Source organism: Hyperolius riggenbachi, chromosome 4, assembly GCF_040937935.1.
Source record: "Hyperolius riggenbachi isolate aHypRig1 chromosome 4, aHypRig1.pri, whole genome shotgun sequence".
Taxonomy (NCBI): Eukaryota; Metazoa; Chordata; class Amphibia; order Anura; family Hyperoliidae; genus Hyperolius; species Hyperolius riggenbachi.
In genome coordinates this window covers 332,708,584-332,736,089 of record NC_090649.1, presented here as the reverse complement: position 1 = coordinate 332,736,089, position 27,506 = coordinate 332,708,584, and the positions used below count along the sequence as shown (strand labels likewise).

General features: G+C 44.1%; 2 protein-coding genes across 5 annotated transcripts in view; one reads left to right on the top strand and one right to left on the bottom strand.

The window, feature by feature from the left end:
* Positions 1 to 31: 31 nt before the first annotated feature.
* TAF5L (TATA-box binding protein associated factor 5 like) lies at positions 32 to 22,629 on the bottom strand. Its single transcript, XM_068231831.1, has 5 exons — positions 22,238 to 22,629; positions 20,269 to 20,413; positions 14,605 to 14,709; positions 6,066 to 6,790; positions 32 to 3,176 (listed from the first exon to the last, which is right to left on the bottom strand). Exons 2-5 carry the CDS (start codon positions 20,408 to 20,410, stop codon positions 2,379 to 2,381), a joined length of 1,770 nt encoding a protein of 589 aa, XP_068087932.1. The 5' UTR covers positions 20,411 to 20,413; positions 22,238 to 22,629; the 3' UTR covers positions 32 to 2,378.
* The window catches only part of URB2 (URB2 ribosome biogenesis homolog), a 46,820-nt gene continuing 41,755 nt past the window's right edge, over positions 22,442 to 27,506 (top strand). For 2 of the 4 annotated variants that reach the window (XM_068231829.1, XM_068231827.1), the window contains exon 1: positions 22,442 to 22,792. The gene's annotated coding sequence lies outside the window, so the exon portion shown is untranslated. The remainder of the gene's footprint in view (positions 22,793 to 27,506) is intronic. The other 2 variants (XM_068231828.1, XM_068231830.1) reach the window with 2 other exon arrangements.

Genomic DNA, 27,506 nt, shown 5'->3' with positions numbered 1-27,506 from the left:
ATCCATTTGTAATTACATGCTGATTTTAGCAGTTAATAGCAAAGCCCTATTTATGCTATTGTCACCAAAATTGCTACGTATGTGAAGGGGGAATAGTGGGAACAAGTCAAAACATTTTCTTTTCCAAAAAGACCGTGTAGTTTTTCAGAAAATAGATTTTTAAATTTCTAAGGAAAAATTGTTTTTTAAACTTTGTAAAATGACATTTTGTCATTATGTAGCAACTTTAATGACAATAGCACATGTGAGGGCTTTGCGATTAACCACTAAAGTTGTTCCTAAATTATTGTTCCCGATTATGTGAGTGTTCTGCGCCTGCTAGCTGCGCAAGCGCAGAACGCTCCCAGTGAAGAGTGTGCGATAGGGGCATGCGCACAGCCGCACAAGTGCAATTGGCCAGTTTACCAGCGCCGATTGTAGGACAATGGAGCAGCCCAGGAGGATGGCGAGAGAGCCCACGGCTTACATGGAGCTGGAGGAAGCCCCAGGTAAGTATAAATGCCTTTATGTTAAACGTCTCAGGTACACTTGCATATACGGTCCTTTAATGACAAGATGGCTTCACTGACCAACAAAGATGACCCAACTTGCATGCAGCTTGAAAAATCAATTGTCACTACATTTGACTGACCTAAGGAAATTATGCTAATCAGATATATAAATCAGCAGGACAGCCAGGCAATTTGCAGGAAATCAATATATTGGACTCCATATCCCTCTCAGATCATGACATGTGCTTTAAAGAGAACCTAAACTGAGAAGGATATGGATTTTTCCTTTTAAAAGAATACCGGTTGCCTGACTCGCCTGCTGATCCTGTGTCTCTATTACTTTTAGCCTTAGCGCCTCAACAAGCATGCACATCAGGTGCTCTGACTGAAGTCAGACTGGATTAGTTGCATGCTTGTTTCAGGTGTACGATTCAGCCACTATTGCCCCAAAGTGATCAGCAGTACTGCCAGGCAACTGGTATTGTTTATAAGGAAACATCCATATCCCTCTCAGTTAGGTTCCCTTTAAGGAAAGGCATGCTCAGGGAGAGATCTTGCTAATGATGGGTTATATGTACAACCAGCTTAACCTTTAGCAGCCACATATAGTAAAACGATATGTGCGCTGCAGGGCCCCATTTTGTTCTGTAGCTGGGAAATTGTGCCTCCCCCAGCCTAGCAGGCAATGCAGAGAGCTGTCATATTTAACTGTCCGGATGCTGGATCGGCTTCTCCTCTTCCTCCACTTGTGGTGCTGCAGTTTGGACATAGTATTCTGGTTTCCGATCACATGATATGAAGTGACATGCCCAGTGGTAGAAGAGGTGTGATGGAAGAGTCTCTTCCACCAATGGGGCGGTGCTGCAATGCTAACACAATATTCTGGGTTTCCGAACAGAAGAGGATCTCGGGAGTGTAGCACCACGGTTGGAGAAAAGGGAAAAAAAAAAAAAAAAAAAAAACACCTATCAAGCTATCCAGACAGGTAACTATGACCTCTCCCTGTACCTTCTATGCATGGCTTGCCATTAGGCAGCAAAATCAAATTTAGCCAGCAGTGGATGCCCTGCCCTACCTCACAGGATATAATGCATGCAGGGCTGCTTAAAGGTTAAATCCCCTTGCAGAATCCAAATCTCATCTAACAGGAATCAAAAATTGCCCTTTTCTTAAATGGTGCTATTTAGAAAATGGGAACTGTGCAATCAACAAGGAAAGCCCTGTATCTTGCTTCAGACTGCTACATACTGTTAATCACAACCCTAGTGTCTATGTCGAGCTGCTGAACGCATAAGGAGCCACCCAGTGCGCTAAAGATATTGAGCTGTCAGTTAGCAAGCCAGACACCACTATAGTAAATTCAGGAGTCACTGCAGATAAGAGTTAGGAGTCTGGAAGTCTGGACCAGGTAACAGTTCAAACGTCTATTTTGCCAAAGTGCACAGGCGCCAAGGGAGCGTTTCTGCACGCATGCTTATACCTTTCAAACCCATGGCATGAAGTGGTTAATACTGATAAATATCAGACTGTACTGTAGGCATTTAAAAGCAGGGCTTGAAAAAAAAAAAAAAAAATCAAGATTTTTTTCTTCCTGTTTTTAATATAAGTCACAGCTGGGTTTGCATAGCACAAGCACCAAACTCACTTCTGTCTGTGTCATGGCATTTTATAGATGTAGGAGCATTCTTGTGAGAAAGGTTAGCAAGAGACACTTGACAAACCATTGAAACTCTCGAATTACCATATAGCTGTAAGAATTTAGGTAATAGAGTCCCTTTTTCATTATACAAACGTATTTTTTTTATAAAACACACATCAAAAAAAAAAAAATCTAGGAATGAATATCCCACAAAATAAAAATCAGCATTTCCCTTCTCTGTACAAACATCAATGTTCCTGGCTTTCTTGAGCAGTTCCAGTAACCATAAGCAGATTGCATGCTAAAAATTGCACACTCAACACATTACTGGTCTGTCCAACATATATACCAACAAGCTCACTGGAGGAACCATCAGAAGGGGCATTACAATATGTATTTCGAATATCCCAAACACGGACAGAGTTGTCCATAGATGCAGAAGCAATTAAACTGCTATCTGGACTGAATGAAAGGCTGTCGATGTTGTCCGTGTGCCCCCTCAACTCCTTATAGAGAGTTCCTGATGCCAAATCCCACAATTTCAGACGCTGGTCCTCCCCAGCTGAGGCCAAGTACTTTCCGTTTGGGGAAAAAGCAAGGGCAAGCACAGGTCCTCGATGTCCAGTGAATAGCCTTACAGAATTTCCCTGCTGAGTGCTCCATAAACGGACTGTTTTATCAGTAGATCCTGTGGCAAGGTAATTGGAGTTCGGATGGAACTTAATACAGTCAACATCAGCAAGATGCCCTGCATATACTCTGAGAGGAAATGTCCTGTCAAATGACCACAGCCTAGCTGTGCGATCATGAGAGCCGCTGGCAAAAAAAAGGCTACAGGCACTAACATCTAGATCCCAGACTGGATATGCATGACCTTTGTAAAGCACAGTATTTGTGTAAGTTCCAAGATCCCAGTATCGAATGGATGAATCTTCAGAGCATGACAAAAGACCAGAGCTGTTGGACAGGAAACGTGTGCAATAAACTGGTCCACAGTGCCCTCGGAGTATCTTCATTTCACTGCCACTTTGGTCTTCATCTTCACCCTGCAAAAACAAGGGGACAAATATCAAAACAATGCATGGTAATGTAAAACCCACTTAATTCAGCAGCAAAACAAGAATTGTAATGGCATTTTGAACTTAACAGTGATGTCTTGTTATTAGCAGTATTTCATCTGGCAAAGAGAAGGTTTTTTTTTTTTAAAGTCCAGACATACTGCCGCATTAAAGAAAATAAGGTGATATCGGTCAAGTTATTAGTAGGACTAGTACACTATAGTCCATGTTTATCTTATCATGGGGTGAATTCACAAGAGAATAGTAAACTTTGTGTGCAGACAGCGCACATTAAGTTTACAGCACTTGGCACAACTTACTATGTAAAATTACAGTAAAGTTAAAGTCATCCCGAGCTGAAGCCCTGGATCAAAAATCGCGTAGATACCTTAAAGTGGATCCGAGATGAATTTTTATTCATTGCATAATTGTGTTCCTTACATATAGTTTATAGGGCATTCCTCAAGCCAAAAACTTTTTTTTTTTAAATATTAGGATTACTTATAAACTAAACAAGCCTAGTCCACAGCTTCGCCAAAACGCCAAGGCACTCAGACCCATGTAGCAAGGGCTTATGGGAGCTCAGTCTGGGCAGGAGGAGGAGGTTACTAGCCAGAGATTTCAGAGGCAGAGGGGAGTGAATTTTTCACAGGCTGAGGGGTGGAGATGCAGTTGCATATTACCTGTGTAATGCTGACAAACAGAACATGGCCGCTCTCATTGTAAACTATTGAAGCAGAATGCAGCCAGATTTGCTGTGTAATCTAAACTTTAGATAGGATATATAGACAAGTTACTTGTTATAGTTAGTTTTTCATCTCGGATCCGCTTTAAGAAGGTTCCTACTGAGGTTTCCCCCGCTGATCAAAAGCCCTGCGTTTTTAAGCACGGCCCCTCTCCAAGTCAGGGCCACGCAGCTCTTCATCCTGATGCGGGGGCCATGCAGTAGTCACGCATGCGCAGTACTATGGAGCTCGCAGCTCCGGCTTACTGCGCATGAGCGGGCAGGCATTGCATTGTTGCTCAGCGGGGCCGCGCTCAGCAACAGGGACAATACAGCAGGGAGGAAAGCCTCAATAGGATCCTGAGGCTTCCATCGCTTTAGGCAAGTATCTGATGTTGTGTACCCGAGCTCTTTAAATGCAATATCCTACTGTTATCTTGTGAATGTACTCCAATGTCACATGACAGTTTAAGTGCCATTTTAAAGCAGACCTGAGACGAAATCAAAAACTTAGCTACGGAGAGGGAAGTCTACTGTACCTGAGCGAGCACGGGCGTGGCTTACTGCACAAGCGCACCTGTATTTGCACAGGCGCAGTAGGGCCTCGCTAGCGTCTGAAGAGGAGCACTGCCCCATTGTTCATTATGACAACCCCTTGCCGAAATTTTTTGGGTGGCCACGCTCAACAACGTAGGACGGCGTGCGGAGCCTCTATAGGATTCCCTCTCCTAAAAGGCAAGCATGTATTTTTGTACTGGAGGTTCGCCTGGGTACACTTTAGGTTTGAGCTTTGTGGAGAGCAACTCTTCATGAAACTGCTTTGGCAAGGAAGGGCCCAATCTACTACCTGGTAATAAGAATAGATTTACATGGTGGCAATATTGCTATGATAATTTGATGCAAAAGTTGGAGTGTGGCTTAGAATTGGAGTATGGCTTAATAATTATCAAAATTATTTTATATACCACAAACTCTATAATATATATATGGACCAGCTCTGCCAAAAATCTAGCATTATACGACAGCCCCAACCCTCCCCATTGTGTCAGTGTGAGAATTGGTCTGCCGGACCATCTCAGCCAATGCTGCCCAATTCAATTGGTCTTCCTTTTTAAAGGAAATGTCAGGCAAAATAATAATAAAAAAAAAAAAAAAAAAAAAAACAGATTTACTTACCTGGGGCTTCTTCCTGGATGCTTATGTGTCTTTCACCACAGGTCCGCTCTCAGCGGATCACCCGCGGTCCCCTCCATAGCAGCTCCCGACCCACTCTTGCTCTCGTCATCAGGAGCATTAAGCTCCTGCGCAGGCGCTGCCGGAACCTCGCTTGCGCAGTAGCCACCGACCTTGCCTGGTCAGCAGCTGCTACAGAGGGGGCCCTGGGCGACCGCTGAGAGTGGAACTGCAGTGAGGGACACATAAGCTTCCAGGGGCCCCAGGTAAGGGAATCTTTCTTTTTTTTATTATTTTGCTCCTCATCTGTTATCCCTTTAAATATATTCAGGGACACCATTGAAAGTCCATAAAGTGCAGTAAAGGGCTCCTTTAGAGTGAGTTTGTCTTTACTTCATGGATTTTCTGTTCTCCTGTACCACCACTATTTCCACTCCACCTGGTGGAAAGGGGTAATGCTGTCAAATAGGTTTCCTCTCAATTTAAATGCTGCAAAATTCCTTCACTAGATTCCAGACTACTTCAGAATAAAATTGAAATGACCATGTATTGCTTTCAAATCATTTCAAGCCATAGCGATATTTCAAACAAATACACATTTGTATAGTGCCTCAAAACCTAGCTGCCTATCCGTTCTTTAAAATAGCTAATGCTAAACCTCTGTACACACTGGTGCCACTTATTACAATTATTGTGAAGTGCTGTGTAATATGTTAATGCTTGATAATAAAAATTATGGTATAATAAAAATTCTACTACCCTACCATAAAGTCATCCTATATACTGTAGATGCTGAAATAATAGTACCCAAAGAGAGCAAAAAGAATACAGCTCCTTAAAGTAACACTCTCTTCCTTCTACTTTTCTTAGAAAGGTGGTATACATAATTAGATGCCTTATGTGCTCTATTGACAACCAACATCTATTGGACAAATTTACGCAACTTGTTATGAAAGGGTCTATCACCCAACAAATCATACCTCTTCCAGCACATCACAAGCTAGTCTTATGTGAGAAACATTTACGGTGTGTGGGTCCGTTTTCAGTTTTTTTGACCTCAGGCTCCACAGTTTCACAGAAGAATTGTCAAATCCAGCAGCCAGCAGTTTGCCATTAGGAGAAATCTCTGCGGTGTTTAGCGAGTTGTCAGTGTTGTAGAAAGCATAAAAACACACAGTTGTTAGCGAAGGTGGCCCGTCCTTCACTTTCTTTATACAGTCCTGCAACTGTTCCAGAGCAACTTCATTTTGTAGTATAGGAGCTGGAACATCCTGTGAGTCAAGGCTGTTGCTCTCTCCTCTTGAAGAAAAGCTATCACTTGCATAGAGCTGGTACTCTGTACAATTGACTGGACGAACATCCAGTTGGATGTGCCGAGCAAGAGCTTTGACAAGGGCACTGTTGTTATCACTTTGAAGGTAGCGAAGAAGATAATTGTAGCTGTCTTCTTGAAGGTGGATAACATACTTATTATCCAGAAAGGCTCTCAGCTTATTGTTCGAGTGAATATCTTGAATGGTCATTGTAGTCTGAAGTTGTTCAATAATATCTTTCTGTGCTGGATGATGGAGAAACATGCCATGGAAGCGGCTGTAAAAGCTATCCACAGCACTTTTAAGGCTATTCTGAACCATGTCCAGGTGGAGGTAGACAAAAAGAGGATATAGAAGAGAAGTCACATCTTGGCTGTAAGTACAAGTGTCTTCTGCAAAAAAAAAAAAAAAAAACAAAAAAAAAAACGAAGAAGAATAACAAAAAGGATTTGACATTAGTAAAAGGAAAAAAAATGGCAAAAAAAAAGCAAAACTCAAAAACTAAACACAGATCATCTATAAATTAATGCATAGCAACCCTGAACTCATAACTTCAAATGTGGCTGCTACCGCTCTGCATGTTATATTGCACAGCAATGTTGATGCACTGATGCGAACATTATTTCATGCACCTGCTATGATAAAGTTGTAGCCACTTTCATTAGACACCCCATAAAGACGGTGGGGAAAAAAAAAAAAGTTTGAGGTTTTGGCGCAAATTTAACAAATAATAATATAATAATAATAATAATAATAATAAAACCCCCTGAAATATCATATATACATAAGTATTCACGGCCTTTTCTCAATACTTTGTTGATGCACCTTTGGCAGCAATTACAGCCTTTAAGTATTTTTGAATATGATGCCACAAGCTTGGCACACCTATCCTTGGGAAGTTTCGCCTATTCCCCTTTGCTCTCAAGCTCTATCAGGTTGGATGAGAAACGGTGCATAGCCATTTTTAGAACTCTCAAGACATGTTCAATTGAATTCAAGTCTGGGCCACTCAAGGACATTCACATAGTTGTCCTGAAGCCACTCCTTTGATATCTTGGCTGTGTGCTTAGGGTCATTGTCCTGCTGAATTACCTGTCTGAGTTCAAGAGCGCTCTGGAGCAGGTTTTCATCCAGAATGTCTTTGTACATTGCTTTAGTCATCTTTCCCTTTATCCCAACTCCCAGATCCTGCCCCTGAAAAAACATCTCCACAACATGATGCCGCCACCACCACGCTTCACTGTAGGGATGGTATTAGTCTGGTAATGAGCCGTGCCTGGCTTACTCCAGACATGACGTCTGGCATTCACATCAGAGTTCAATCTTTGTGTCGTCAGACCAGAGAATTTTGTTTCTCATGGTCTGAGAGTCCTTCAGGTGCATTTTCGCAAACCCCAGGTGGACTGGCATGTGCCTTTTACTAAGGAGTGGCTTCCATCTGGCCACTTTACCATACAGCCCAGATTGGTGGCTTGCTACAGAGACTGTTGTCCTTCTGGAAGGTTCTCCTCTCTCCATAGAGGGCCTCTGGAGCTCTAACAGAGTGACCGCCGGGTTCTTGGTCACTTCACCGATTAAGGCCCTTCTACCCGATCGTTCAGTTTAGATGGCCAGCCAGCTCTAGGAAGAGTCCTGGTCATTTTGCACTTCTTCCACTTACAGATGATGGAGGCAATCCTGTCTCGGAAGTCAACAATTCTTTTGACTTTATGCTTGGTTTGTGCTCTGACATGCACTATAACCTGTGTGACCTTATATATAGACAGGTGTGTGCCTTTCCAAATCACGGCCAATCAAATTAATTCATCACAGGTGGATGAGCTCCAACTAAGCCACAGAAACATCTCAAGGATGATTAGGTGAAACAGGATGCACCTCAGTTTTGAGCTTCATGGCAAAGGCTGTGAATACTTATGTACAGGATCTTCTAAAAAAAATAGCATATTGTGATAAAGTTCACTATTTTCTGTAATGTAATGATAAACGTTAGATTTTCATATATTTTAGATTCATTACACACAACTGAAGTAGTTCAAGCCTTTTATTGTTTTTCTTATTGATGATTTTGGCATACAGCTCATGAAAACCTAAATTTCCTATCTCAAAAAATTAGCACATTTCATCCGACCAATAAAAGAAAAGTGTTTTTAAAACAAAAAAAAAAAAAAAAGTCAACCTTCAAATAATTATGTTCAGTTATGCACTCAATACTTGGTCAGGAATCTTTTTGCAGAAATAACTGCTTCAATGCGGCGTGGCATGGAGGCAATCAGCCTGTGGCACTGCTCAGGTGTTATGGAGGCCCAGGATGCTTTGATAGCGGCCTTAAGCTCATCCAGAGTGTTGGGTCTTGCGTCTCAGCTTTCTCTTCACAATATCCCACAGATTCTCTATGGGGTTCAGGTCAGGAGAGTTGGCAGGCCAATTGAGCACAGTAATACCAAGGGTCAGTAAACCATTTACCAGTGGTTTTGGCACTGTGAGCAGGTGCCAGGTCGTGCTGAAAAATGAAATCTTTATCTCCATAAAGCTTTTCAGCAGATAGAAGCATGAAGTGCTCCAAAATCTCCTGATAGCTAGCTGCATTGACCCTGCCCTTGATAAAACACAGTGGACCAACACCAGCAGCTGACATGGCACCCCAGACCATCAATGACTGTGGGTACTTGACACTGGACTTCAGGCATTTTGGCATTTCCCTCTCCCCAGTCTTCCTCCAGACTCTGGCACCTTGATTTCTGAATGACATGCAAAAGTTGCTTTCATCCGAAAAAAAGTACTTTAGACCACTGAGCAACAGTCCAGTGCTGCTTCTCTGTAGCCCAGGTCAGGCGCTTCTGCCGCTGTTTCTGGTTCAAAAGTGGGTTCATGCTTCCATCTGCTGAAAAGCTTTATGTAGATGAAGATTTCATTTTTCAGCAAGGCCTGGCACCTGCTCACAGTGCCAAAACCACTGGTAAATGGTTTACTGACCATGGTATTACTGTGCTCAATTGGCCTGCCAACTCTCCTGACCTGAACCCCATAGAGAATCTGTGGGATATTGTGAAGAGAAAGTTGAGAGACGCAAGACCCAACACTCTGGATGAGCTTAAGGCCGCTATCGAAGCATCCTGGGCCTCCATAACACCTGAGCAGTGCCACAGGCTGATTGCCTCCATGCCACGCCGCATTGAAGCAGTCATTTCTGCAAAAGGATTCCCGACCAAGTATTGAGTGCATAACTGAACAAAATTATTTTAAGGTTGACTTTTTTTGTTTTAAAAACACTTTTCTTTTATTGGCCGGATGAAATATGCTATTTTTTTGAAATAGGAAATTTGGGTTTTCATGAGCTGTATGCCAAAATCATCAATAAGAAAAACAAAAAAAATTCTTGAACTACTTCAGTTGTGTGTATTGAATCTAAAATATATGAAAGTCTAATGTTTATCAGTACATTACAGAAAATAATGAACTTTATCACAATATACTAATTTTTTGAGAAGATCCTGTACATGTAAATTAAGTTAATAGGGAGTCCTTAGGCGTGCGTCTCCAGCCCCTGATGAGTCATTGTGCGTGACAAAACAGATAGGGAAGAGCTTGGAGATGCATGCAAGACTACGAGCTCAAGCAACCACGGTAAAATAGTGGGAAACCTGAAGTTAGAAAGATGGTGATATGGTGACATGTGATATGCTTGTATTCTGTTTTTATGATGTACAAGCATATGGACTTAGATTTGTTTTATTACAATGATATTTTAACGCTACGAGAACCCTGTGTAATTTTCACGCAGAGTAACCCACAAGGAGGAGGTTATATGCTTAAATCTCCCAGAAACATCTGGTGAGTTGGGATAAAGCAGGGGGCTTCCGCCGTGTACCCTGTTGACGGCACTTAATCCCTGTGTGGTATATTGCTATTCTTGCATCTCTTTATATTGTTTGAAGTGTGCTGATGTACAAGGTTGGATGGATATGGGAGATGGGTTGGGATTTCCTAGTGTGCATTCCATCGTACTAATTTTGCTATATGAGTGTTCATTTATTAACTTCCTGTGTGTGCAGCTAAACTATTTTACATTACTCAAGTACATGTGCTTTTCTCAATTTTTTTTTATTAATTTTAAAGGATATGTCCAATCCGGTCATCCAGCCCTTGGGAGCCAATATGTATGTCCCTCGCCCCAGCTCTGGTGTCCCGGGATCCCCTCCTGGCGAGGTCAGCATATTCAGCGCCTGCACAAGCGCGCTGCTCATGATCGCGCTCACATGGCCTGGCTCCCGGGCTACTGGAGCACAATTGTGCCCATGCACAGACACAGAAGATGCTGACCTGGCGAGGTCGGCATCTGTAATGGAGGCGAGGGACATATCAGCTGCCAGAGGCTGGATGAAGCCCTGGGTAAGTAGATCTTGTTTTTTTTTTTATTCTCCTCAGACGTATCCAATAAAATTTGCCAAAATCTCAAGTAAACTTTTTTCACATTGTCATTATGGGGTGTTGTGTGTAGAATTCTGGAGGAAAAAATAATTTTTACCCATTTTGGAATAAGGCTGTAACATAACAAAAATGTGGAAAAAAGTGATGCGCTGTGATCCCACCCCCAATATAGAATAATCCACATGTGCTGTTTTCCCTTCATATAGAATAAATGCAGATCTAGGATCAGGATGGCAGCAGCAGCATAGGATTCCCTGCAATCCCATTAGTTCCACAACGTTTATGCCGTTTTTTCAAGGAGGGAAGGCGGGCACACTGCTGATTAATACCTATAGCATATTAATTTTTTACAGAACCATAAATCATTTTTTTCTTGCTTTCTTGGCCTCTGCCAGATGCCCAACATTGATCTTGAACAGGAGAGACTAAAATACAGTGCATGGAAAAATTAAATCAGCATAAAAAATAAACTTGAAATGTTACAAGTCAAAAGCCGCTGATTTTGGTCCCAACTCCACACTGGATACAAATTGGAACCTGGATCTGCATAAAACTGGAAAAATCTAAAATTATAAAATGAGGCTGATCTTATTTCCAGGCCCTTCGCTATAGAAGGTACAGTAGTCCCTCATTACAGCCCTTGTGCCTCCAACAGACAAAAGATTCCATCTGCTCTTTAGCTATAGGATAATGGAATAGGGAATAGGAAGGTAAAGGTGTTACCCATTTAAGTCATAGCAATCAATTTTCACAAAAAAAAAAAAAAAAAAAAATAAATAAATAAAATATATATATTGTAGCATGTTTAAGGGGTGCTAAAAGCTCCTCTATGGAACACTCTATGCAAAGTACAATTTGCCTTCCTAAAAACTAAAGGATAATTACATTTATTTAGCTTCCCATGAGCATGAAGTTACCTCTATAAAGCATCATGAGTAAATATGCAAATCATCTGACCTACTAGAGATCCTAGTGGTTCCTGTTCTCTATAATAAACCAACATGTAGGCCTAGTGCACACCAGAGCGGTTTGGCAGCGTTTTCAGATCCGATTGCGGATGTGGAAACACTAGGGTAATGTATTTCAATGGGCTGGTGCACACCAGAGCGGGAGACGTTTGGTAGAAATGCATACTCCCGGGCTGCTGCAGATTTTGGATTGCGGAGGCGTTTCTGCCTCCAATGTAAAGTATAGGAAAACCGCAAACCGCTCTGAAAAACGGCAGTTCAGAACGGTTCTACAGGCGTTTGTTACAGAAGCTGTTCAGTAACAGCTTTACTGTAACAATATCAGAAATCTACTACACCAAAAACGATTCCCAAAACCACAAAATGCTAGGTGAAACGCTACAGAAAAATAAAAAGCGTTTCAAAATCTGCTAGCATTTTGCGGATCTGCTAGCGGTTTTTGGTGTGCACCAGGCCTTACTCCTTTTTTGCTTTAGAAGTGATTAGCCACCTTGGCAGATCATTTTACAAAATTTGGACTGCATGTTAGATCTGTACTGGACGAACATGCAAGCATTTTCAGTACAATCTAACCCGCCTACATCAATAGACGCAAACGAAGACTAGCGGAGGATCAGTGTCGGACTGGGAGCTGGAAAAGCTTAAGAAATCCACTTGCTGGCCAAGCAGCAGTAATCAGGTGTTGTTGCTTGCAACAAAGACTTGCTGCAGGTTTCTACTGGGAGTGATAACACAGGGTTACTGCCGCTTGGCCCAGCAGGTGGATTTCCTCAGTTTTTCCACCTCCCAGTCCGACACTGAAGGATCCATGTGACCTGGGAAGAGGGCGAGAGACCGATTAGCCTGAAGGGGGCTGGAGGAAGCCCCAAGTATGTATAATTTTATTTTTTATCATCTCCGATACACTTTAACCACTTCAGCCTTCAGTCGTTTTCACTTTATGCATCCGAGCAATTTTCACCTCCCATTCATTAGCCTATAACTTTATCACAATGAACTGATCTATATCTTGTTTTTTCCGCCACCAATTAGGCTTTCTTTGGGGGGTACATTTTGCTAAGAGCCACTTTACTGTAAATGCATTTTAACACGAAGAATAAGAAAAAAAAAACGGAAAAAATTCATTATTTCTTAGTTTTCAGCCATTATAGTTTTAAAATAATACATGCCTCCATAATAAAAACTCATGTATTGTATTTGCCCATATGTCCCGGTTATTACACCGTTAAAATTATTTCCCTATCACAATGTATGGCGACAATATTTTATTTGGAGATAAAGGTGCATTTTTTTCCGTTTTGCATCTATCACGCGGACGCGCACATGGCCTCCTGGGCGTAGCTACTACGTCCAGGAGGCCAAAGTAGTTAAAGCATACCCAAGGCAATATGTGACATGATGAGATAAACATGTATGTACAGAACAAAAAACATGAATAACCAGGCTGTTTCGTTTTATTTTGCTGCCTGAAAAAAGTTAATTTCTAGGCATGGAAGGGACAGCTTCTGTCTTGTCGGTACCTTGTCAGGAATTTAGTAAACATCACTGATAAGCAGATTACAGCCATAAAAGTTTTCCTGGCAGAATACAACTTCTGAGGGCAGGGAGGGATAAAATACATGAACTATTGACCTTTTTCTAACTCTGAGGGCTCGTTTCCACTGTAGCGAATCCGCATGCGGGCACTGCATGCGGATTCGCATACTTAATGTTACTGTATGGGGTTGTTTCCACGTGTGCGGCGGCGGCGGCGTTTTTCTGTGCGGGGAAAATCTGCACGACAGGGTCGTGCAGATTCGCGTGCCTCAGGAATGCGGGCGAATCGCCGCTAATGTATTTAATAGTAAAAACGCATGCGTTTTTACATGCGTTTTTACCCGCGAATTCGCGGGCGATTTCGCACCTTTTCAATGTTATTTTGCCCTGGCAGTGTCATGGTTAATTTCGCATGGCACCCTGCCATGCGAAATCGCACGCGAAATCGCGGGTAAAAACGCATGCGGAAACGCATCCGCATGCGTTTTTACAAGCGTCGGAATGCGGCCGAAATCGCGTCGCAACAGTGGAAACGAGCCCTGAGACACTTCATAGACTGCCACTGATTAGAGACAGTGAAAAATTCAACCTATTTTGCAAATATTTAACTATATAAGAAAACCATGGGATACTTAAAGAGAAACTCCAACCTAGAATTGAACTTTATCCCAATCAGTAGCTGATATATGAGAAATATAATGCTTTTCACAAACAGACCATCAGGGGGCGCTGTATGACTGATTGTGCTAAAACCCCTCCCACAAGAAGCTCTGGTACCACAGTACTCTGGGCAAACTGCCACAATGTAACAATGTTCACAGACAGGAAATAGCTGTTTACATCTGGCTTTAACAGCCAAAACACCATGCAGCAGCTACATAACCTGCCCACAGTAAAAATGTCACCATGTAATAAATGTCAGAGAGAGGAAAGATTTTACAATGAGCAAACACTGACTAAATCATTTATACATAATTATGGTAAAAAATGAAGCACTTTTTTACTACATTATTTTCACTGAAGTTCCTCTTTAAAGGAGTAGGATGCTTAATGTAATTGTTCCATCTCATCAGTTTATTTTTACTTCGGGTTCACTTTAAATAAGTAGGGTTAAAAATACATACTGGCCAAACCTAAAAATGTACATTTGGATAGTGACTTGTTTAATTAGACGTGCACATTCCTAAATATTCTGTTATAGACTAAAAGTTCCCTGTAAGTATAAAGAAAGAAAAGGGGAAATCAAACAAACAAACAAAAACACAAACACTAACCTGAGAGGAAATTTCGAAATCGTGCAAACTGCTGTTCATATTGTTGAGGGTCAACCTGACAGGGTGCTGAAGACACAACGTTGGCACAGCTGGACTCTGTTTGTACTATAAAAAAATATAATATATACACCATAGTTATACTGTATTATAATATAGCTAGAAAGCAGAGCTTTTGGGAAAGGATATAGAATTAGGGATTATTTAGTCTTATGTACAACAGAGTTAGAATAGGTGGCTGAATCAGCCCTTCTCATTAGGCTGTTATCTTGGAGGTGGTGGGGGAACACAGAAGATTCTATTAGGCTTTGTTTACATTATAAATCGCAAGCGCTATCGCAAGGCGCTGAGTAATTTGTTGAGCTTTTTTAACCTCCTGGGCGATAATCCCGAACTGAGCTCTGGGTATGTCGCGCAGGAGGAGTTCTCATGCCCTGGTGGGCCGATTTGCGTAATTTTTTTTTTGTTACACGCAGCTAGCACTTTGCTAGCTGCGTGTAACTTACGATCGCCGCCGATACCCGCCGTGCCGCGCAGCTCCCCCCCTCCCCGACCCCTTGCGCAGCCTGGCCAATCAGTGCCAGGCAGCGCTGAGGGGTGGATCGGGACTCTCTCTGACGTCACGACGTCGGTGACGTCATGCCGCCCCGTCGCCATGGCGACCGGGGAACTCCAGCAGGAAATCCCGTTCTGAACGGGATTTCCTGCTTACTCTGATCGCCTAAGGCGATCGGAGTGGGTGGGGGGGTGCCGCTGCGCAGCGGCTATCATGTAGCGAGCTCAGGGCTCGCTACATGAAATAAAAAATAAGAAATTAAAAAAAAAAAAAAAAAGTGCTGCGCCCCCTCCTGGGCGATGTAATTATATCGCCCAGAGGGTTAAAGTGCTTTCCCCAGCGTTTTTCCCTTACAAAAGCGCTTTTATAAGCGCTTTTGCTCAGTGATGATTTTTATTCACTTCCTGACGTCAGTCAGGAAGTGAACTCTTTAACACGGAAATGAATAAATACAATCTATTTATAAAAGCGCTCGGGAAATCGATATATAAAGCGCATAAAGTGATGAGATTTCTGTTTAGCAGTGCACTTTGATAATGTGAGAATACTGGCTGCGGGAGAGGCATGCAGGCAGACACTTGATCCAGGACTGTGCATCCATGCTGTGCTGCTGTCTGTTGATCTGGGCAGCCAGTGCATAAGGTGAGCACAGTCCCAGTAGGTGTGTGTCACAAGCTTTGAGGAGTGATCCTATACAAACACACAAGGTGATACCCTCAGATCTGAGAGGACGGTGTATTTAAGTGGATAGCAGTCTGCGCTATGATCTGTATATCTCTTGTTTTATGAGTCCAAAGGAGTAAGGGCCCATTCACACTAGAGCATGATTTCGGCAAAACGCTCAAGCGATAGCACTTTTTAAAGCGCTAGTGCTATAATACCCTATGGGCCAGTTCTTACTTGTGCAATTTGCGTTAACCGCCGGCGATTAACGCAAATCGCCAAACACAAACGTGTATCCTACACCATTTTCAGGCGATTTCCCGGCGATCGTGTTTCAGTGCTATAGAAGTGCTAAACGCAGAAAAATCGCAGTAGGGCCCAGTGATTTTTCCGTGTTCATTGTGGAAAAATCCCTCCCGCAAAACGTTTTGCGCTTTTAAGTGTGAATGGGGCCTAAGAGCAAGGATAGGAGCTTAATTGCAGGATCTATATCACATGCTGTTGTTGCCGTCCGTGGGCCAGGGCAGCGACATGCTAAGGTGAGATCAGACACAAGTGCCGTGGTGTTATTGGTAGAAACCGCACAAGGGGACTATTGTATGGTGAAGGAGCCATATATAATTGATGGTCTACGCAATGAAAATCTCTCTCTAATTGTTTTTTGAGGGGACCTGTCAAGAACTTTCCATTTGAAGAGTGTTGGAAAGAACATTGTTGGACTTTCTGATTTAGTGGACTGTAAGGCAGCGCAAGGTCTTTTTTGCTATACAGAAAATGGTACATGTAGCGCGTTTGCGATTTCACTTAAATCGAAACGCTTACATGTGAACACTCATTGGGAATCATTGCATAAGCGCTCTTGGGTCGATTTCTAAAATTGCCAGCGCTAAAAAAAAAAAAAACAACAACAAAAAAAAAAAAAAAACACACACACCTGCAAACGCTCAGTGTGAACAAGCCTTTACAGCACCCAAAATTAGTAAAATGTTTAAAATCACATACACACTTTCTTTATACAGCGAATATAGGCAAACACATAAACCAAACCTTAACATGCACTGTGCTTGTAAACTGGAATTAGGATTATTCAAACTACATTACAAAAAAATAAAATAAAAATAAAGTCTATTAAGTAAACAAATATGACACTCATTCATGATGATGCAACTTAACAGCCGCATCTATAAGTAATACATTTTGTTTGTGGGGGGCTGGTAAAAAAAAAAGCCTCAGGGGGGCGCATTCGGCCCAGGGGCCTTAGTTTGAGGACCACTGGTTTATCCTGTCTAATGCTGGGTACACACAGATTTTCTGGCAGATTTACTGTCAGATCGATTATTTCCAAGATGTCCGATCTGCTTTCCGATCGATTTCCTATCAAAGTGAACAGAAATCGATCAGACATGTTGGAAATAATCGATCTGACAGTAAATCGGCCAGAAAATCTCAGGGTGTACCTAGCATAATTCCCCCCCATCTGTGTCTAATCACAAGCTGTAATTTGATCTCTTCCATGTCACATGACTGCCATAACAGATAAGCTCATTTGGGGCCGTTTCCAGTAGACACGTTGCTATGTGCAAACGCTCCACATCACAAAGCAAGGAAACTGCAACCAATTCACGTCAATGGAGTATTTTTCATTGATGCAAATTTACCTACACGGTCCAGGGGAAATTATAGACAGCAAGCTGCAGTTTTCTGCAGCAGGCATCCGATTCCCCATAGCTGCCGATGGGAAGCCCCATGACACCGCATCCGGTTGTACGGATGTCAACCAGAAGTACTTGCGGAGGAATGAAAGGCGTTGCGGCGATCGCCTCGCATCCACTACGCTAGTGGAAACGGGCCCTTGAAAACCAGGATGTTAATATGTCTGCTTCCATGAATTATTGTAAATTCCTTCAAACCACACTAAGCATTGCTTTTCAGTAGGAGGGCTTTTCAGTCTCTAAGTCCCCTATACTTTCCTTGTGGTTTTTGGTCACCCTGAGCTGCTTGGTTACTGTGTTGTTCCATGATTCAAGAAGTAGAAACAGTGCAGATTTATATCAGCTGTAACAGAGAAATGTTTTTGTTTAAAGGTTATTATGCTGTTGCGTATCTTTTAGATCAGAGAGGAAGTTCTGAGTTAAAGGACAACTGTAGCGAGGAGGTATGTGAAAGCTGCCAAATTTATTTCCTTTTAAACAATACCAGTTGCCTGGCAGTCCTGCTGGCCTATTTGGCTGCAGTGGTATCTAAATAACACACCAAAAACAAGCATGCAGCTCATCTTGTCAGATCTGACAATGTCAGAAACACCTGATCTGTTGCATGCTTGTTCAGGGTCTGTGGCTAAATGTATTCGAGGCAGAAGATCAGCAGGGCAGCCAGGCAACTGGTATTGCTTAAAAGTAAATAAATATGGCAGCCTCCACATACCTCTCGCTACAACAGTTGTCCTTTAAGGTCCACCCCTTAATCATACTCCATTAAATACTAAAAGTGAAGGCATGTTTTCATTAATTCCAGGCTACGGTTCCCAGGAGGGAAAATACTCCATAAGGTGGGGGGGGGGGGGGGGGTGCGCGTGTGCGTTATAACTTTCTCTACAATACATAATGCATGCACAAGGCCACTGACACCAGAGAACAAGGTCGTATACAAAGTAGTGCTGTGGGGACAGTGAGCAGCCAGAATGCTAGTAAGTGTACACAGGAATTGGTCACTATACTTTTTAATTGCTTAATTTCAAAAGACACGTTCCCAGAAAAAAAAAAGATATGATACTGTAAAAGGAATAGATACTGTAATTACCCAAGTAGTGGAAAACCTGTAGATGGTCTAGACTCTAGAGGCTTCCCAGATACTCCTCGACCCCAATACTGCTTCCCAGATCCACCCCGAGCCTAACTGCCCCTTCCCACTTCCTTAATGGCCAAGCTCACATCCCAGTACAAGCTTCTTCATACTGGGCGCACGCGTCCAGTAGAACAAAGCTCCCCATGCAGTTCTCCATGCCCAGCCCAACCACAGCTTGTCGGTTTGAAGATCTGGGCCACACTCCCTCTTCATGCACGATCGCGGCCCTACTGCGCCTGTGCATGAAGAGAAGTGGGTGAGAAGGGTAAGGGAAAAATCTCTCTCTCACACCATACAGCAGTACAGAGGGCAGATAAAAAGCAATATGTTTTGGGGGGGAGGGGGGGGGAAACGGGACTGTAATAGGGGTAATCAGAAAAAATGGGGACAATGGCTAGTTTAAATGTTTGTACTGTAAATGTAGTATGGGGAAAATTAGGACGCAATTGGAGATCAATGCAATCTGTAGTAGTGTAAAGGTACCCACACATTAGCTCAACTTTCCATCAATATAAAGCAGATTTGATCATTGTGATCGAATCTGTTGTGAAATTGTTAACTCAAATTTTGAACGATCAACCGATTTCCATTTGACCTCAATCGATTCAATTGATCGGTCCAGATGGAAAATTTTGCTCGCTCAGCGTCTGGTCGGGAGTGCATCGCTAGCAGCATTCGACTCTGCGATGACCAACGCAGCATCACCTTTCCAGCTGGCGCAGGTCCCCAGGGTCTATGCTGTCACTTCTTGCTGACTTTCTTCTCCATGTCCTCTTCACTTTTTGTCCTTTGACAAGCCAAAGTTCAAACACTACTGTTCGAACTTTGGCTTGCCACAGGAGGACAGGACAGAAAGTAAAGAGGAAAAAGAAGAGGACGCAAGAGAGGTTACAGTATTGACCCCGGGACCTACACTGGTGGACAGGTGAGGTTACTGCTACCCGGGAGAGGACTGGGGGCGGCAAGGAAGGTGGCAGCTTCACAAGTTTTGAAACAATTTCGTGCTAAAATTGATTCAGAATCTGTGTGCCGTATGTGGGCAGCCAATAGATCCCTCTCTGATCAGATTCGATCAGAGAGGGATCTGTTAGTCGATGTGGTGGCTACTGACCAGTGTATGGCTACCTTAACTGTACTTTTATTCTCCATATATGAAGTAAATGGCGCTAACATCACTCCACCAGCTCTCTTTCACTTCTTTATTTCAGTCATCAATCTCGTTTTACACCAGCCTCTCTATCTACTGACACCTTCACTCTGGCTTGTGTCATCTCTCCATGTGTTACTTCTCATTAGCTGGATGGTGTACTGGTTAAGGGCTCTGCCTCTGACACAGGAGACCTGGGTTCGAATCTCGGCTCTGCCTGTTCAGTAAGCCAGTAATTCAGTAAGGAGCTCTTTGGGCAAGACTCCCTAACACTGCCACTGCCTACTGAGTGCGCTCTAGTGGCTGCCTCGCAAGCGCTTTGAGTCCGACAGGAGAAAGGCGCTATACAAACACTGCAATTATGATTATTATTATTATTATCCTACAAAAGATTCTCTTCTGATTTCATCTCTGCCCAGGCAGGCACATTTTTGCTAGTTGAACCATATCTACTCACCAGTTAGATTAGCAGCCATTTCTTCAGCAGTCTGGTGAAGTCGTAACCCTTGCTTTAGAGATCCTTCTATATCTACATAATGACGGCGTTTCAAGTAGCAAGTTACAGCCAACTGAATCTGTTCAGTGCGTACCCGCTTCATTGTCTAAAGGAAGATTTAGGTAAAACAAATAGAAAAATAAATAAGTATCAACCATTGATACAATCGTTCTATAATAAATAGCTGAAATGTGTGCCCTTAAGACGTAGAAACATTAGGAAACTAAAATTTACAAAGCCAGAATAAAATGCCTTGAGCAATTTCAGTCAACATAAAGCTATTAATAGAACAAGTAAAAAGAAAAGCAGTCAGGTAAATACATACAAATAAAACCTGGGGGGGGGTTGCAATACAGTTACATCACAGAATACCAACCCTGCACTGAAAAAGTAAAATACAAACACACACAAAAAATAAAAAAAAAGTAAGAAAAAAGGAAGGCTGCATCTAAGAAGCCTTAGGATCATTTCACGCTTACCCTGTTCTATCATGTTGCATAAAAATGGTGCTTTCTGTTGCAAAAGCAGTGATAGCCCTATGAGGCTATCACATTGGACCTGACGCACAGAGATCAAACAATGTGCGTGTTTACTAAGTATGTGAGTCAGACTTGCATTGTACCATATGCCTTACCGTATTGTTATTTTGGGACTCTTGTGGTGCAAATGAACAGCAATCACACTGCAACAGCAAGGATGAAGTGTGAATGTGGCCTTACTGTTCTGCCACTGCTAGATATGGTCTCTCTCTGTCTAGAGATGGTCAATGAAATGATTACAGGTGCAATTGGTTTTCCAAGCATGAAGCATAGTTAGAAATTTCATTAAGTTTCCCCCAAAGTCAGTCAACTGTATTCCTATTATTCCAAGTTTTCCCCCAAGGTTGGAAAACTGATCACTAGTAGTGATGGCCAATGAGATGCAAATAATTCCAAATTAATGCATGATTGCATTAATGCAAATTGTGTATAACAATTATGCAGTAAAAAAAAAAAAATATATGGATCAACCAAGTGCCTCAGAGGTGGAAGTTGATAATTTATGCATCAATTCTGAATTATTTGCATCTCATTGACCAGTGGCGTAGCTAAGAAGCTGTGGGCCCCGATGCAGGTTTTACATTGGGCCCCCCAAACACTTTATACATAACAATTGATACGGCGCACGAAAACCTGCCAATGGCAACTACAGGGTCAGAGGAGCAAGAAGGGGATGGGGAACAGTTTGTTAATGATTACCACTATTCAAAGTATCTATAGAACTAATTATTACCAGCACAGGATCAATAGAGAGCTAATACTGTAGTTGAGGGAAGGCCCTTCGGGGCCCCTCTGGCCCAAGGGCCCTGATGCGGCCGCTACCTCTGCACCCCCTATTGCTACGCCCCTGTCATTGACCAACCGTAACCAGTAGAGATGGTAAGTGAGATACTTATTATGCATGCATGAATTGCACTTCTGGAAAGCCTAGTTCCATTCCACCTACAATTTGCATGCACTCTTAGCATCTCTACTGAGCATGTGACAAGATTGATAAAGATTGGTATGTACCTGCTTTGTTACAAATTAATTTTGTTGAAATTTACCAAGACACATAAAAGAATAGTTTATCTTACTTGCCAACACATTGCTTTAAGTCTAGAATAATAATCGTATATATTTCTGTTTATCACATTAAGAGCAATGCCCATGTCAGTACATTCTACCACTTCGTACATGCAAAGGATTGTGACACAGCTGAACAAAATCCTTCTACAGTAGAAATCACAATATGAGCACATAAAGTTACTAGGAAATTACACTCTCTCAAGCTCTTGTAGCTACCCATAATAATAACAACATAAGATCTATCTCCCAATTCGCAGCACACTGTCAGTAATGAATGAGGATTGGAAGTGCTCTCGCAGCAACAGCAGTCCGCAGCATGTTACCTTAGTGGGATCCGACACTCTAATGGGAGCATGAAGTATTCCAGATACCCTTCCCTAGAGAAGCCCTGCCACTTGCTCTCCTGCTAGGCTGCCGTATCCGGTGCCCAGTAGTTCAGTAGCGGAGGGACCAAGAAGCCAGAGAGCTTAGCTCTACATTTGGCGTTGGGCAGGAAATGACGATATTATAAACAGTCGCAGACACTTCCGGTGTTTGCTGACACTGCACCGGAGTGGTTTTTGCACAACTTCAGGCGCAGCACTAAGTCAGGGTAATATACGGACATATCTCAAGACAAGGACTGGCAAAGAATAGCACGCGTGCAACGGATAGGACTACTGCAGTACTGACAGGTACCGATTCAGACAGTCACATGACCTCCTTAATGGGCGGGAGTTATGGTTGCTGACATTTCCTTCACTCCCTTCCGTTGTAGTCCATGTGGCCCCACCTGGTCTCTGCCCCTTCCAGTAACGTCACTTGCTGGTCCTCGTGGTGAATGGGAGATATGAACTCTTCTCATGTCATGTGCTGTTACTGTAATCTAACGTGCTGAGGTGAGTGTTTGTCAGTGAATTCCGGGACTCTTGTGTTTCTAGCCAGTGGAAATATAATAAGTTAGTAGCTTGTATAAAAAAGAGGGTGTCGGACGTTCAAGAATAGTTTCGTACGTATTTACTGAAGTTGATCAGAGACTTTGCCATATGTGCAAAAAAAAAAAAAAAAGTTGTAGACTGCTGATCAATGATCTGGTTTCTGATAAATTTACACAGCTATTGGATTTGTAAACCACAGATCAAATCGTAAAACTATAGTGTAGTGTTAAGATGGCCATACATCTAACGATATTACGGCCTGATTGACCATTCTGTTTGATAGTTATTGAATCGGATGAAAACTAGTGCTGCAAGCATGCCTGATGGACAGTTTGACCGATTTCTGGCTGAAATCTGTCAAATGTATCAATCATGCAACCTGGAAAATGTTGGTCTGATGTGGTTATTCGGGTGTGCGAAGGTAAAAGTGTGCAATGACTGACTGACGGACTCCCTGCCCCCCCCCCCCCCCCCCCCCCCAAATGTAAATGTGCTCCTCGTGTATTGTAAATCTCACTTGCTCCAGCTGCAGCGCCTCTCGGTCTCATCCACTGTCTTTTCCAGGGCCGGATTTACAATAAGGCACTGTAGGTGCATGCCTACAGGCTCCTGATGATGGAAAGGCGGCTCACTCCCCTCCCTGAGTGCCTCTGTCCCTCCTTCCCTATGCAGAGTCCTGGTGAGGGTGTAAATAAGAGGTTACTCAACTTTCTGCATTCCACCGACCAGATCTCCCTTCAGTCAGGGGCACCTCTAGCTACTTAATACATTACTGAGGGTACCTCTAGCTACTTAAAGCGGACCCAAACCAAAAATTTTTTAATTCAAAATATTTAGTTGCACCTCTGACACATAAATAAACACTCCTTCAAGCCTAAGAGCATTTCAGTGCATGCTTTTCACCCTTCTCTTTTCATAACTAGGGTTATACAGGTGGCAGCCATTACTTCTGAGCTTAGCAGGAGGTTTAGAACATGGGTGTGTTTGTCATCAGCTACCCTCCCTCACAGGGGCGTCTATGTGAAATCTCACACAAGCTGAGATCACCTCCCCTGTGACATCATCAGTAGCAGCCTGTGTTTTGTTTTTGTTTTTTATCTCCTCCACCAGTTTGCCGGAAAAATCCTGGCAAATTGAAAGGAAGGGAGGGGTTCCTCCAATAAATGTAAAATATTTTATATTTGTCATCATGCAGCTGAAAAAAGGCTGCCATTTATTATTATAATTTAGAAAATAGATTTTATTTCTGAAATCTTGTATTTTTAATTTGGGTCCACTTTAATACTTGGGGACACCTTTAGTTACTTAGTATTATGTAGCCAGAAGTGCCTGTAATATTAAGGGGCACCTGTAGCTACCCATGTTGGGCAAGGGAAGTAAGAGAGACATGACAGCTGGGCCAGCCATCATACTTGCAGTGCAGTTTGGTGGTGGTTCATAGCTTCATGGAGGGCAAAATCTAAAGTGCTAGGGTTTCTTTGCCTATATGCTCCTGAGATGAAAATCCGGGCCTGGTCTCTTCCGAGGGCCACCAGGCCCATGCATGTGACGTTACCGATGTCACACACGCTCCATGTGCTATACGTGCCACCGCATGGTGGCTTTGTGTGACGGCGGCAGTTGGAGGAGATCAGGAGCAGCAGGGGGCATTAACATTTAGGGGGACAGTCGTGGATGTGGCGTCACAAAGCCGATTCCTGAGAATTTTCATGCTAAAATGAATCTGGAATTGGCCTGCGGTGTATGGGCATCCAACAGATCTCTCAGATCAGAGAGAGATCTGTCTCTTAGTCGATCTCTTGGTCTTTAAAGAAAACCTGAACTGAAAATTAAAAGTCAAAATAAGCATACACAAGTCATACTTACCTTCCATGTAGTCTACTCCTCAGTGTCTTTCTCCTGTCCCACGTCCTATTTGTTCACTGTGATCAAGGGAATTTTCCGTCCTCCATTTTGAAAATGGCCATTACCCATAACAGCTTTCTGGTCAGCACACAGTTAAACTGTAACATTGCCGACTTGAGCCATAGGGAAGCATGGACGTTAACTGGCACCTCAGTTGACCTCTCAGCTATAACTGACAGCAACTGATATATAACTGACATATTTCAGTTCTGACAAAATGTTGTCAGAACTGGAAGGGATCACATTCAGAAGAAAATGTTGAGCTTCTGAGAGGAACTGATGGCAAGGTAACTATGTAATGTTCATTTGAAGTTACCTCATGTGTTTACAGTGTTCTCCCCAGAATTTTTTTCCAGCCGGGTGGCATGAAAAAGTAGCCGGGTGGCATAAAATGGGCGTGGCCATGACATGCTGGAAAATAGGCGTGGCTATAACATGGGCATAGCCAACTGTATTATAACAGTGTAACTCAAAAGGGCCCTGATTTTTTTTATCCCCAAAACACAGCTAGGCCATAATGGTAATTACACGTTTTCCCCCCAAAACACATATATAATAAGGCAGCATTTCCAATACCCCAGATATCCAATGTAGAAACTATTACTCAACATTTCCAATGCATAAACCATTACTCAAAATGTCAAATGCAAGACCGATTACCCCAAATGTAGGTCAGCCTGGTGGAGTGGGTAGGTAGGTCAGGCTGGTGGCTAGTGAGGTAGATAGGTACTTAAGGCTGCTGGCTAGTGGTGTGGGTAGGAAAGATAGGCTGGTGGCTAGTGGGGCGGGTGGGTAAGTAGGTCAGGCTGGTGGCTAGTGGGGTGGGTAAGTAGGTCAGGCTGGTGGCTAGTGATGTTGGTGGGTAAGCAAGTCAGGCTGGTGGCTAGTGGGGTGGGTGGGTAAGTAGGTCAGGCTGGTGGCTAGTGAGGTGGGGGTGAAGAGGTCAGGCTGGTGGCTAGTGGGGTGGGGGTGAGTAGGTCAGGCTGGTGGCTAGTGGGGTGGGGGTGAGTAGGTCAGGCTGGTGGCTAGTGGGGTGGGGGTGAGGATGTTAGGCTGGTGGCTAGTGGAATGGGTGGGTGGGTAAGTAGGTCGGGCTGGTGGCTAGTGGGGTGGGGTTGAGGAGGTCAGGCTGGTGGCTAGTGGGGTGGGGGTTAGGATGTTAGGCTGGTGGCTAGTGGAATGGGTGGGTGGGTAAGTAGGTCAGGCTGGTGGCTAGTGGGGTGGGGGTGAGGAGGTCAGGCTAGTGGGGTGGGGGTGAGGAGGTCAGGCTGGTGGCTAGTGGAATGGGTGGGTGGGTAAGTAGGTCGGGCTGGTGGCTAGTGGGGTGGGGGTGAGGAGGTCAGGCTAGTGGCTGGTGGGGGTGAGTAGGTCAGGCTGGTGGCTAGTGTGGGGTGGGGGTGAGTAGGTCAGGCTGGTGGCTAGTGGGGTGGGGGTGAGTAGGTCAGGCTGGTGGCTAGTGGGGTGGGGGTGAGGATGTTAGGTTGGTGGCTAGTGGAATGGGTGGGTGGGTAAGTAGGTCGGGCTGGTGGCTAGTGGGGTGGGGTTGAGGAGGTCAGGCTGGTGGCTAGTGGGGTGGGGGTGAGGATGTTAGGCTGGTGGCTAGTGGAATGGGTGGGTGGGTAAGTAGGTCGGGCTGGTGGCTAGTGGGGTGGGGGTGAGGAGGTCAGGCTAGTGGGGTGGGGGTGAGGAGGTCAGGCTGGTGGCTAGTGGAATGGGTGGGTGGGTAAGTAGGTCAGGCTGGTGGCTAGTGGGGTGGGGGTGAGGAGGTCAGGCTAGTGGCTAGTGGGGTGGGGGTGAGTAGGTCAGGCTGGTGGCTAGTGGAATGGGTGGGTGGGTAAGTAGGTCGGGCTGGTGGCTAGTGGGGTGGGGGTGAGGAGGTCAGGCTAGTGGCTAGTGGGGTGGGGGTGAGTAGGTCAGGCTGGTGGCTAGTGGAATGGGTGGGTGGGTAAGTAGGTCGGGCTGGTGGCAAGTGGAATGGGTGGGTAAGTAGGTCAGGCTGGTGGCTAGTGGGGTGGGGGTGAGGAGGTCAGGCTAGTGGGGTGGGGGTGAGGAGGTCAGGCTGGTGGCTAGTGGGGTGGGGGTGAGGAGGTCAGGCTGGTGGCTAGTGGTGGGGGGGATGAGTAGGTCAGGCTGGTGGGATGGGTGGGTAGTTAGGTAGCTCCCCCCTCCCTCTCAGATAGCAGGGCAACCTGTTGCTCCTTACATAGAATGGTGTGTAATCCGGTCCTCCTCGGCTGCTTCGTGAAGGTGTCTCCCAGCTGCATCACTCGCTCCATACTTTCAGACAGGGTGCTGGCAGGGGCACTCATCCCTTCCGTTTGCCGGGATTCCACGATCCGCCTCAGCCAGCGGCGCGCGTGCCAACCACTGGGGGGGCGGGTCCACAGCGAGGCAGCCTGCTATTGGCCGGAGGGCGGGGCGGACACGCGTTGATTTGTGGAGGACGCCGACTCATCCACCCAGTTCACCTATCGCTGCTGAAGACTGGGAGAGCGGCTTACTCCACTGTGAGGGAGGGAACTTCGGCTTGTAAAGTGTCCCCTGCGCGGCTGCCATTTTCTCGAGGATCGCCGCTCAGGATGAGAAAATACTTTTCAAAATGATGCCGCCGGGGTTTCAAAACAGGCGGGCGGGGTTTCAAAACAGCCGGGCGGCCCGCCCACCTAATTAGGCCTGGGGAGAACACTGTGTTTATTTTAAATATTTTTACTCAGTACTGGTTCTCTTTAAAGCAGTGGTCCCCAAACGTTTTGGGTCAAGGGCCGGGTCA